This window comes from Carassius gibelio, chromosome B15 (assembly GCF_023724105.1).
Source record: "Carassius gibelio isolate Cgi1373 ecotype wild population from Czech Republic chromosome B15, carGib1.2-hapl.c, whole genome shotgun sequence".
NCBI lineage: Eukaryota > Metazoa > Chordata > Actinopteri > Cypriniformes > Cyprinidae > Carassius > Carassius gibelio.
In genome coordinates, this window is record NC_068410.1 from 12,515,127 (window position 1) to 12,528,585 (window position 13,459).

Consider the following 13,459-nt stretch of genomic DNA (forward strand, 5'->3'; position numbering starts at 1 on the left):
TCAATGTCATTACGTCATAAGATTATTATATTAAGGGGATTCCCTTGTGTTACAGTGTCCTCATGTAACCATGCTCGTCACTGAGTGGGGACACAGATACATAGATCATTGAAACACCATCCACTAGATTGATTAATGGGAGATCACTGATAAAAAGATACAATAATATGTATACAAGTCTCATGTACAGTAACTTTTCCAAACATCCTACTTTTATTCAGCAAAATATATGGGCTACTTTCTCTTTCTCTTTCTGTGTATCCTCCTTCTAAACACTTCAATCTTTGACTAATTGGATGAGTAACCAAATAATAAGAAAATATAAGTAGTGCTTGTTTATAGTATAAAATGGCTGGCAAATACTCCTGGAGGTACAGTATTGCAGCATCCCCCGGAGGAAGAACATTGGGAGTATTACATAGAAAGTCCTGCAGGACCAGCACACCTCCATCATTAATGCACAGGAGGTGAGAGAGGAACATCACTACACTCACTGCTGCTGTGCAACCACTTTAACCTTCTGTTCTTCTGCTGCAATATCACAAAGGCACCTGCTTTTTCATCTTTAACAAGAGAAAACTCATTTTTCTACGCCTTTTAAGACGTCTGGGTAATGCTGCTGTGGAAATGCTGAAGTCCAGATGAGTCGCGTCTCTGTGGTTTAGTTGAGTGTGTGGGCAGAAGAGATTGTCTTCCGATCTGGACTGAACTGAATCCATTAAACACGATCACGGAGAGAGAGAGAGAGAGAGAGAGAGAGAGAGAGAGAGAGAGAGAGAGAGAGAGAGAGAGAGAGAGAGAGGATGACATGGGAGGATAAAATCACTACGCCTCTTTGACTTGTTTTAATTACTAGAAAAAAAAAATTGCGAGAGAAAAAAAACCTGGACTCATTAATTCGACGTTTAAAGTCATATTAACCTTATGAATACAATCAACGCGCTATTTTAATTTGAGAGAAAAAACGTAAACAATGGGAAACTAGTGTCGCGTGACAACTTTGATAATATTTCACATTCGCCAAAAGGATTTGTTTTTTCTTGTTTCAGAAACATTAACTTTGGATTTCCACAATGGCAATAAACACAGATTCGGAGTTTGTGAAATCGAATCTGGGGGAGAGCGGTGGAGCGCTACCAGCCGAGACCGAGAAACTCATCGTGACCACCGAGCCCACCGGGATGAAAACCTCCAGCTCCTTCGCGGTCAGTGTCGGGGGAGACAAGGGTCTCGACGGGGATCAGAACGGCCACAGTCTGTCGCTGAGAGCCGGATCAGTGGGACAGCTCGGGACGGCTCCTCTCTCCTCGTCCAGAGTTGACCTGAGCCGCGCTCCATCGTTCGTTAATGCCGCCCAAGAGAAACCCAAAGACTACCTCATACTGGTCATTTTATCCTGCTTTTGTCCAGTGTGGCCACTAAGCATCGTTGCATTGGTCTATTCAATTATGGTGAGTGTCAAAGTTATAATTGAAATAATTAAAGTCTGGGTGTTGTTTCCTAAGTCTGACCAGCAGTAGCCTACCACACTGATAAATATTTCTGTAATACGGCACGAAATTGTGCAGAAAGTAGCTACTTGAACAAACAACACAAATCTCTTTTATGTCAATAAACAGTGTCTATCTGTTGTATGTCAAGCCGCGTACAGGTAGACTATTCCTTAAAACTACTGTTACTAGTAGGCTACTTTAAAGTCGAATTAACGAGGAAGTCTTTAGTCACTAGTTGAGTATATTTTTCCAGATTTACTGGTAACAGTAAATCGTTCCTGCATCGGTTAGTCACTTATTCAGAACTAACTTGTGCAAATAGTTACTAAAATTTCCCCAGTTTTCTTTAGTACAAACTACTTTGTTAGAGACTATTGTGTATTCTATTTTTTTTTACTAGAATTTATATAATACTTACTACTTTGGTGTATATATATGTTTTTAAAATTTAATGATTAAAACTAATTTATATATGGTAAAAGGCAATCATAGGGAGCTACAGAGAGTATTAAAAATACTATCCAGGTACTAATAAACATAAGCAAAACTGAAATAGATACTGGGATAGTTATATAATAAATTAGAAACATTTTGAATAGTACTAGTTTTGTTTTAAATTAATACTACTGAGCATAATTGCTCAAATGACTTGCCATACACTTGCAAATCATATGCAAAATCACAGTAGCTGCATTGAGAGAGCAGAGCACAGAGCCACTGACAAGTGTGATTTACAGCCCTGCATATGCGCGCAGTAAATGGACCTGACTGTGTGCTGGGGAGCTATTTGCCAGAAAATTGGTGCAGACTACCTCCACCATGCATCAAGCACCTACACAGCACAAACTCTAGGGACGTTGGAGCAAAACAGTCAATTAGAAAGCATAAATATGGTGCAAAGTGTTCTTAAAAAGCAAGCTTATTTTGATTGAAAGCTTTATTTTTGAACAGGCTTTAGGTTCATACAGTTGAGGTTGCCAAGGCAAACATTATTCCAAAGCATAGATACAAATACAATTATCTATCCCCAAAATACCAAATAACATCTTTATTTTTATCCATGTAACTTAGAGGTTGAGAAAGTAAAAGTGTACATATGTTGGGTTTGGTACCATTTATTAATGAAGATGTACAAGATATGGGGTTCATGATATGTCTAGAAAGGAACTATTTAGCACGATCCTGCATTTAATAGATGTAGGGCGGCATTTCTTTTTTTGTCCCTCTCGAAAAGATACCCTTGTTAGCAGATAAAAGTATGCACCGTTTTTCTAATCAGAGATGAGTGCTTTTGTTCACTTTATTTTATACTGAAAGAACAGCGACTCAGCAGCACATAACCTCAGCAGGATACAAATAAGACTTTCCAGCTGAGTCATAGGAGAGCAGCTTTTAAACTCATAATTTCAGTAAATTTAATAAGACACTGTCAAATTCAGCCTTAAGTGAATTTTGAACCATTGTGTGCTCGGTGCTCATAACAACTTTCTGAGTGTTTCAGTTGGACATGCACTATTGGAGAAACACAAATTAGTCAGTGGAAAGGCGCCATACAAATGTGCTCCAGTTTTTTTTTTCAAATATCAAAGTCTATAGAGATTTACAGTACAGATTACAGTTTGATCCCTGCTGTGCTCCTATCAAAAGCCATCCGACTTGACGCCCTTCACAGAGCCTTTGTGTTAAGACAGACTGAATAATTAAGAGTCCGAGATGCTCCTCATGAACCTGATCTAGGTCAAGTTTTCGAAGTTGCATTGAAAGCTACCAATATTCCACTGCAAACACCTGTACTTCTGACCACACTCATGCAAATAGTTTCTCCCAGCCTTGTTTGTCCACACAAATTCAAATAACCCTTTCATCCATGCCAACAGAGAGACATCTGAAACTATAGCTGCCTGACTATTCAACAGAGGGCAAGACAGATCAATTTAGCCTTCTAACCTGCTGTAAGGACCCCTCATTTTAGGTCATAACTCTTAACCCTTTTGATCAGTCAAAAATAAAATAAAATAATCCAAATGGAATGTGTACTGGATTTCTATTAGAATTTGGATCAGAACTCTTATTTGGGTTAGGCTTTAACTAGAACTACATTCAAAATTATTCTAAAGACAATTTATAGATGTAACACTATTACATATTGCATATCTGCTGTATAAAATTCAGAATTTTCTTTATTTATTTATTTATTATAAGGCTTATGTAAATTTAAAACAGCTACAATACAACAACAAGCCACTTAGAAGAGTGAGTGAAACACAGAGGCATGTTATCATATATCTTGTTTGGGAAGTTAAAACATTAACATTGGCATTTCAAAAGTGAAAAGTATGCAGTTAAATATAAAAAAATATTCATGACATAGTATTTCACATTAATGCTACACTTTAAAAAATAAATTAGTAAAATAAAATAAGCTCTGGCAGCTCATTACACAGGACATACTTATAAAACACAACCCAATGCAGGTAAAATACTGGTAAAAATGTGTGTCGTCAAATGATTAATCGCGATTAATCACATCAAAAATAAAAGTATTTGTTTACATAATATATGTGTGTGTATACTGTATATATAACATATTTTGAAAATATTCCATGTATAGATTTATATTAATATCATTTATATTATATATAAATATTTTAAATGAATAAAAAGCATATTTTTCGTAAATACATACATGCATGTGTGTGTATTTATGTATACATAATAAATATACACAGTACACACATACAGTATATTATGTAAACAAAAACTTGCATGGATGCGATTAATCGCGATTAATCGTTTGACCGCACTAGTAAAAAATTCAGAATACAGTACATTGTGCCCTATTTTTTTTACTTATTTTCATAGTGTACTATTAACTAAGAATTTCTGAGATGAGCACAACAAAAATAGACAACACAGTAATCTAATTTGAATTCGCAACACACATTTTCATTAATGTGGCTTCATCAATATTCAATATTGCAAAGTTATCAATTGTTCCTGTCTGAATAAGGTGCTCAATTCCAACATCCCTCAAGAAAAAAACAAAACAAAAACAAATTCTTGAAACCAAAGGGTATTAAAACACTTTAAAAAATAAGAGTACAAAGATTAAAAAAATACTAAATTGTGTACTTATACTATACCATTCACACTGACAATGACTAAAAAGAAAAAGTTAATTTTAATTAACCATATGATGCACTTTATTAGCTGAAAAAAAATGAAGTGTGGAATTTTTCATGCAGTCAACTATCGCAACTTTAATTACATAGCAGAGGGGGAGGGGCTCTCAGAATCTTATCATAAATGACAAAATAACCTTATAAAATTCATATACCACACAGTTGAGTACATAGTGCATAAATACATAGTGCGTCATTAGGGATGCAACTTTAGTGGCCTCCACTGGTCACAAGAGGAAGTCTAAAAAACAAAACAATAACAACAAAGAAAAGGAAAAAGGGGATGCTACAGAAAGATTTTGTTTTTGTGTGGGAGGGCTAAATGAAAATTCCCATTAGGATGATTCCAGATGCATGCTCCAATAGCCACAGACTCCATGAGATCTAGAAAACAATTGTAACCGACAGCATTCAAGATTTTGCACTGTAGGCATGCATCAGGAACTCGGAAATCAATGAGCTTACAGAGGCAGTACAGTGGAAAATAAGATGTTGTGGAAAGCTGAAGCTCATGCAAGCGGAAAGGAGTCATTTGGCTTGGCATGGGGAGGTGGGGTGGATTTTATTGGCCAATCTCAGTGCAGTGTGAGGACCAGTAAAGCAGCTACTGCATATGCTGCAGCTTCTGCTGGTGAAATATGGCAAGCAGAGATGCTGAATGGTTTTGTTTCTGTGTCTGTTACACTATAACAGTAATTTGAGACTGCAGTGGGCTGCCATTTTCTGGTTCTCCAGCTTTACAAAAAGCTCATATAGAATAGCTATGATGCATTAAGCAGCTTGCTGCTTGTTTTTTCAAACAAGCCCCATACTGTAATATGGTGTCATCATGTTCTCACAATGCTGAGTGAAACATTACATTATGAAAGCAAACAGCCGGTGAGATCGTGTTTCATGTGTACCAGCTCATGCACTGACAACAAAAGCTTGATTTCCACAGGCTAAATAGAGAGGCTGGAGACAAATAAATATAAATAAACACTTAGACAATCAAAGATATTAACAAAATGACAGTTATATCATTAAAAAAAAAAAAAGTTAATTCAGATATCCCGATAAATGGCAGATTTAAAAACTCCACAATAAATTCTAAATAAATGTTCATTATTTGGATCTATATCTATGCACATGCATTGCACACAAGGTTCATTGTAGTAAACAATTTTCTTCACACTAAGAACTAAAAAAAAGTTCTTTGGAGAGCCAAAAATAGTACTTCTATGGTGAAAAGCTCTTTTTGAAACTTTTATTTGTACGACTGTACACTATAGGTCAGCATTTTGTTGAAATAATAAAAAAATAAGACATTAGAAACTAAAACAAATCGTTATAAATGCTACAAGTGAATTTAGAGATCACAACATTTTAATGTGCAATATAAATGTATATATAAAAACATTCATTTTAAAATGTGATTTAAAAAAAAATTTAATCATTATATTAAACATTTTTTTAAACATAAGAAAAAAAAAAAGAAGATATTTTGAAGAATGTAACCAAACTGTTGCTGGACGCCATTGACTTACTTCAATACTATGGAAGTCAATGGCGTCCAGCAACAGTTTGGTTACCAACATTCTTTAAAATATCATATTCAACAGTAGAAATGAGGTTGGGAACAACTTATGGGTAAGTAAATGATGACAGACTTTTAATTTTTGGGTGGACTAAGAGATTATTAGTTATTGCCAAAGCTAATCTAAATTTATAAGAAAGATCCTATTAATAATTATAGTTGCTGTTTTAAACAAATATTTATTACACTTGAATGTGGTCTATTACTATGTCTAGTCAAATTAAAACTAAAATATTACAATATTGCTTCTGTGTTGAAAATAAATTTATTTTGGACTTAAAACAAAACTGGTGTTCGCTGTGCACCATTGTGCAGGTTTTCTACAGTCATTGCTCCACAGCCGCGGGCGGGCATGGCTGTTTATAATTAATGGCTGAAGCTTGTGAGGGAAAGCTAAGAGCTCCTGTTCACTCCCAGGCTGCAGCAGGAGATGTTTAGAGGGGGAGGGGAACGTTCTTGTGCGTTTTTGTGACATACAATGAAAGAGAGAAAGTGAGGAGAAAACGGGGTCATCGAATCTGCCCAGAAGAATTGCCAAAGACTTTTCAGTTCAAAAGAAATATATTACAGGCCAAAGCTCCTGGGGAAATCAGTGTTATCCATTTGCCGTGTCACGGGACACACCCCTTCTCTACTCGGAAAAGCCGCACACAGCCCATTACAATCCACTGGAGTTTCTGAGCATTCTCCAAACCGCAGTCAGGCAAAATGCATCTCAAAACACAGAGCCAGAAGCCATTTGCATGGCTGCATCACAACACATACTGCACTGTCATCATGCTAAATCAAAGAGATTGAAATGCAAGGACGACAGATGCCACTTTACTACACGGTATCTTCAAAGAACTCTTTCTGATCGAAAGCGCTGATACAGCTTTTTGCAGTGATTAGACTTGGGAATCAATAATGTTGTGCTGCTCCAGCCACATCTTATACCCCTGCTAGGATGTCAGAGCCAGTCTGCAGTATTTGAACTGAGAGCAGATGGGCAGGCTAACATATAGGGAAGGGTACAGGTCCTGGCTTAAAGTGCCATATGATAATCTACATACACAAAACTGATAATAAAGTACATTCCACAAGACAAGGATCTTAATGTCATTATTGCAAGAGTGAGAATTCATTCAAACTGTCCTTGATGCTCAACGATGTAATATTAAAAGGCATTTCTGTTTGTGTATTTACTACCTTTCAAAAGTTTGGCATAAACACTTTTTTTTTTTTAAATGCTTTTATTTAGGATGGATGTATTAAAGTGATATATATATATATAAAAGACATGTTATAAAAAAATATTACAAATAAGTGCTTTTCCTTGGAAATGTTTTCACCAATAATAATAATTATTAACGTTTCTTGTGCATAGAATCTGTGTATTAGAATGATTTCTGAAGGATCATGTGACACAGAAGACTGGAGTAAAGGCTGCTGAAAATTCAGCATTACTATCACAGGAATAACTTTTATAAAAAAAAATAATAATTTAAATTGTAATATTTCACAACATTACTGTTTTTCATCAAATTAATGAGCCTTATAGAGCATAAAAGATGCTTGACCTCAAAAACATGAAAAAATAAAATCACACAGCCACAGCAGTGCTGTATATCTGATTTATTTAAATATTGTCTGTTATGTCTAATTATAAAATTACATTTTCTGATAAACTTTCTCAGTATTGTTTTGATTCAGATTCTGTAAGTGGTAGGAGCAGAACTGAATACTGTGGCTCTAAAGGCAACAGGTAAATGCAGTGTGATATTGAGGAAGCTGTGGGTGAGGGAAGATTCAGCGTACGTGATGGGGGAAGTGATTCAGTTTCTCCCAACAAAACCAGTTTGATAGAGCTGAAATCCTATCTGCTATTGTCCTACCAAATGCTCTAAGTGAACGCTGAAGACATGATTAAGAGTATAATGGTTCCACAGTCGGCCTTTCAGAATTTGGTGTTCATTCATCATGGATGAATGAAAAGGTGGCTTCCCACTGTGTTTGTTTAGTACTGTTCGTATAACATTATATAACTTTAAGGATTTCTGGGCCACATTATGTTTTGCTTTTTTTTTTTTTCCCTATTGCCAGTACCTTCGGTTTATATAATTTTTTTCCCCCAGCACTATCTACATAAAGCTTGGAGTCTTTTAAATATTTCCTATCATCATAAATAGATTGTGCACACAAAAAAAGGTAAAGTAAAGCCTCACCACAAAACTAGTTTGATAATACTGACATAAATGTGTTAAAAAAGAGTGTTTAACTCACTGCTTGACAGGTACATTCAGGTCTACTCCCTGACATGGTGATTAAAAAAATAAATGTTAGCTCACATTTTAGAGAAACCAAATCACTTCCACATTATCCACAAAAAAAATGAAGTGTAGAAAATCTAATTGGGTATTTCCAGAATGATCTAATTTAGACTATAATATATGATCCATCTTGACTGTCTGGAATTAGTTAGTTAAAAAGAGATTCATATAAACAATGCTGTGTTTTGATTTGAAGTGTGCTTTGCACGGTTTATTCAACAAAGTCAAACACCGAAGGGGACATCGGAGACAAAATTCACTTTTACATGGTGTTTGCATATAAATGTGTCGTGTGGACACAACCACCCTACAAATGGCAAAAGTCAATTCATATACAGGTGTTTTGTAGTTGGATTTAAAAGTCTTTAATTTTCCCTTGACATCAGATTCACAGAGGATGGTGGTGAGCAGAAATGTAACATTTAAAGGGACATGCCGTGTACAGAGCTGGTTTACAGGACCATTGAGAAATCTTGACCAAAATATGTTGCAGACATACAGAATTATATCAATTTGTGGAAAATGGGAATCAGATGTCCACTTTAAAAACTTGCATCAATATAATTTCACTTCGTCTTTGAAAAAAAGAAGAATGTTTGCACAAGTTCTGAGGCTCGCACTCTCTAAAGTACACCATACTTAGAAATGCTTTTGGGAATCGTGCCGTACAGATTAAGTACATCTTACTTCTACTTAGATCTACTTAGGGCTTCGGGAATCTGATCAAAGTCCATTCAGCACCTTGGACAGCGGCATCACTCCCAAGACTCTGGACTTTCTTTCATGATAATGAGATTACGTCACCTCACAAGACGAAAATCCACGCCGACAAGATGGAGAATGGAATTAGCATTTGAGTGGCGGGAGATTGGTTGGCCACTGTGTCAGAGGCTTTTTCCTGCACAAAATATTGCTCAGTATTGATTACTTTAATGCAGTCTACTGGAGAGGCTTTCCCTAGGGTACACTGACCGTCTAATGGGTGGCTGTGGCATAGGGCTGCACTAATAAGGAAACGCACTTATTAGTTCACCTCATCCTGTATCCAAATCACTTGAACAATTCACAGTATAACATGTCATACTGCATATATTTGTAATGAGAATTGTGACACACTCTCTTTTTACAGTCCAGAAACAGTCTACAGCAGGGGGACATGGATGGGGCAAGACGATTGGGACGCTTGGCTCGCCTGCTTAGCTGTGTGGCCATCATCGTGGGCCTCCTTAGCATCATAATCTATGTGGTCGTTGCAGGTATGTTGCATTACAAGCATTTATTTCATCATCTAGCCACTATTAGACAATATAGATGTGACACGCTTTATTATTTGGAGTCAAACTTAATGACACAATTATGAGCTAAACACTTGAATTTTGAGTGTTAGTGTTTTTTTTGATCAAATAAGGACTTAGCTTTCAAATTATATAATAATTAAATATTATGTGGTATGACTTGCTGCTGTATTGTAACATGCTGATTTACTGACCAAAAGACATTTCTTTTGATTAACATTGAAAACAGTTCTATTTAAGTTTCCCAAAAAACTGATATTTGGAAAAAGTAAATTCATTTTAAACCAGCAAAAATGTCTGAAGATACTTTTAAGAAGATTTTCTTAAAAACAAGTTATGACTTTTGATGACAATGTTATGATATTTTGACAAGCAGAAACGTAATTGTCACAGAAATTGATTAAGAGACTAAATTAGTTTCTGGGCCAAAATGATGGAACGTTTCACATACTATAGTTGATAATATTATATTTGGTAAGTTGCATGTATTTCCATACTCAGTGCTGCTGTTATGATTCATATGCTCTTTTTTTCTGCTCTGTCCTCAGTAATTGGATAGGAGACATAGTAAGAACGAGAAACCCATCTACAGCACTACTCCAAACAAAATAAAACCCCACCTATGATGTAAAGTAAAAATAAGATCTCTCTCTTAACAATAATGCCACATAAGATAAAAAGAAACTAGGACTGTAGCAGCAAAATAAGATCTGATTAAGTAGCAAAAATGCATGGAGTAGATTAGCATGCTCAGTGAAAAAACTCCCATATGTTAAAAAGAACAGTAATGCCTTGCATTATGTAAATGAGAAACATTGCTGTTATGGAAAGAACTCATCTGAGGATGACACAAAGGACAAGGGGACTTTTTTTTCCTCAAAGATCGTCTTTGAAAACATGGCTATGCCCGTCAAGCTGCATTTCAAACTTATATTATTCCTGGTTGATCTTGCATTTGAAAATTATGCACAGAGATATTTGCAACATAACCAATGATGTAAGTTTTATAAAAATATTTATATGTGGAGCTTAAGTGATGGGAATGAACTAGGGATGACAAGTCTGTTAGAGATTTCATTTTTATTTTGTATATTTTGATTATAAAAAAAAAAAGATCAAAATGACCACATGCATGCCTGAACCTGTATGTGAATAACTGTCAGCATTTTTCACTACTTTGTTTTTTTTTTTATTTGTTAGAGTAGTGGCTATTTAAAGATGGGAATGTACATCATTTTCCAGAGTATCAAATGCTATATTATTTCAATGGCACAAAGTTCAAGGAGAGCTCTGCCTTTAACCATGAGGCTCCACTACACATCCCATACTAGCATAGATTCTCTAAGAGGGGTAAGACTGAAACGTTACGCATGCCAGCCCTCTCTTCTTCTGACAGAAAACTGCTGGAGCATGGACATTCATCAAAAGGCATGCAACGGCAAGCACCATTCTGTGCCAAGACCTTTATAACAGTACGCTAAATAAATCAGGAGGACTATTCATCTTTACCCTGGGGTTCTTTCCAGGACAGAATACCAGTTTCCTTGTCATAAATCTCCCGACTTATCCCTTATTAATATGAGATATATATCAACATATTTATAGAAATATTTAGGCATGCCGTGGGTGGAACATTTTTTATCTTCACCTAGAATGATCTTGTGTGTAAGGGACTTTGCTTTGACACATCTCACAGTGTTTATTGCATCTCTGTGATTGTTAATTCTTCAACCTGTTGATATCAATTCGAGAAAATTACACAATCAGCGGTACAGATACATAACAGCACTTCTCTGGCTAGTTACACCGAGTGAGGATTAAGATGAAATGTATATTTTCATGCTTCATTCATACTGAATTAAGTATTTTACTGCCATGTCATAGATTTCAATGCACTTTATCATTTACTTTTCAACAATATTCTCATGTCCTGTTAGTACTTTTGTATGCTAAAAGTATACTTTCATGTATAATCTCCTAAAAATAAACGTTTAGTACCTAAACACCTAAGATGAAGGTTTCATTTATAGGCATTGGTGTACTGTTTTGTGCTTCCCATAACTCTTCTGTTCATTATAAGCAATTATGTTACTGTGTTGTTCATAAAACCCATTATGCTATTATGAATGAGATGCAAAAATGCTGCTATGTGTCTTAAAACTGTGATTTATTATGTACTTTACATTCTTGCTTCACTTGTATATCTGTTTTCTATGTTAGGTTACTGTGTACCTTTGCAAGTGTGAAATAAAGATTAACATGCATGGTCCACAACTTGCTTGCGGTTATTGATCGTGTATAGCACAGTAGCAGAGAAACAAAAGCAAGCAAATTATTGCATTAGCAAAAAGCAAAATGTTAGGGATACTACACAAAGAAACACAGCTAGCCAACAGCCTTTAAAGCACATATACACAAGCTTCTTTTTCATGTTACTGACTATTGCGGTTGTAAATAATGCATGGCTAAGGAAATGGCACAAGATCTACTGGCTGATTTTGCACTTCCCTGGTTCTCTGGTCTCTAAGTAGGGCCCTCTGCCCATCCTCAATCCCAGCACTCAGCACTAACAGCCTTCTCTCACTCAGTGACACAAAGTGTTTAAGTACTCACAAATCTAGCCACACTAAAGTGCCATTATTAGTCATCTAGCTTCACAATCCAAAATGGTTTTATTTTGCAAGGAGAAGAAACAATGACAAAAACATAGAGCTTTTGGTCAGCTGAACCCCAAGAAGCTAAATGATTTGCCTGAAGTTGACCATGAGATTTTAAAAGAAATTAAACCTTTCAAAATATAATGAACTGCACATGTTTTTCGGTCCATTTATACATATACATATTAATGTAATTCTGCATTGGCTTTTCTATCACAATCTCACAAATGTGACATATTACTGACTAAGAATCCCTGACATGGATATTTGTGATGTAAAACAATGGTTCTCAACCAGGGGCCGAGGCACACTCAAGATGACTTACAATGACTTCAAGCAAGATAAAACAAACATTAATAATAATAATAATAATAAAAAAGCAGCTAAACAAAAATCAAGATATTTAATTTTTAAGTCATGTAAATTAAAATCTCCATTAACAATTTTATAATTTATATAGTTTTATCTATATGCATGCCATATTCTATAATATTTTATCAGGTAGAAATGAGTAAATCATAAATCAACTGGAAAGTCGTTTAAGGTCCTTTGAATATTGTTTTTGACAATGGAAGGCTTTGAAGTAAAACATTTTGAGAACCACTGATCTTAAAAAACCTATATTGGCAATGCAGCAGCCTAGGAAATTCTCATCCAGCTAGTTAGGTTTTGCATGCACTGGGAGACATTTCCATATTTCTCTTGTGTGGCTCAAAATGTGGTTAATATGATTTACACAAGTACTGTAGTACGTGTTTTGGCATCAACATACTTTTTTGGTGCAGTAACATGTACCAATAAATCAATGTCCTCTCTATAATTTAGTTAAAGAGTAGGGATGGTCCCAACAAAGAATGCAAAATAAGAAACATCCTGGTTAAGTGTGTTGGGACAAGGAGCTAATTTCTGCAGGACATTGCCCCTTCAGGAGAAGAACTGGACACTCC

General features: G+C 35.5%; 1 protein-coding gene across 1 annotated transcript; it reads left to right on the top strand.

Annotated features, from left to right (window-relative positions):
- Window positions 1-440: 440 nt before the first annotated feature.
- Window positions 441-12,129, top strand: trarg1a (trafficking regulator of GLUT4 (SLC2A4) 1a). The gene is made up of 3 exons (XM_052576045.1): window positions 441-1,451; window positions 9,690-9,816; window positions 10,404-12,129. The coding sequence occupies exons 1-3, from the start codon at window positions 1,074-1,076 to the stop codon at window positions 10,412-10,414; spliced, it is 516 nt and encodes a 171-aa protein (XP_052432005.1). The 5' UTR covers window positions 441-1,073; the 3' UTR covers window positions 10,415-12,129.
- Window positions 12,130-13,459: the final 1,330 nt, after the last annotated feature.

Bases quoted from the DNA above. Each gene is read 5' to 3' on its own strand.
- trarg1a (XM_052576045.1), top strand. From the start codon at position 1,074: ATGGCAATAAACACAGATTCGGAGTTTGTGAAATCGAATCTGGGGGAG. The intron at 1,452-9,689 runs GTGAGTGTCAAA...CTCTTTTTACAG, and splicing joins CATTGGTCTATTCAATTATG to TCCAGAAACAGTCTACAGCA.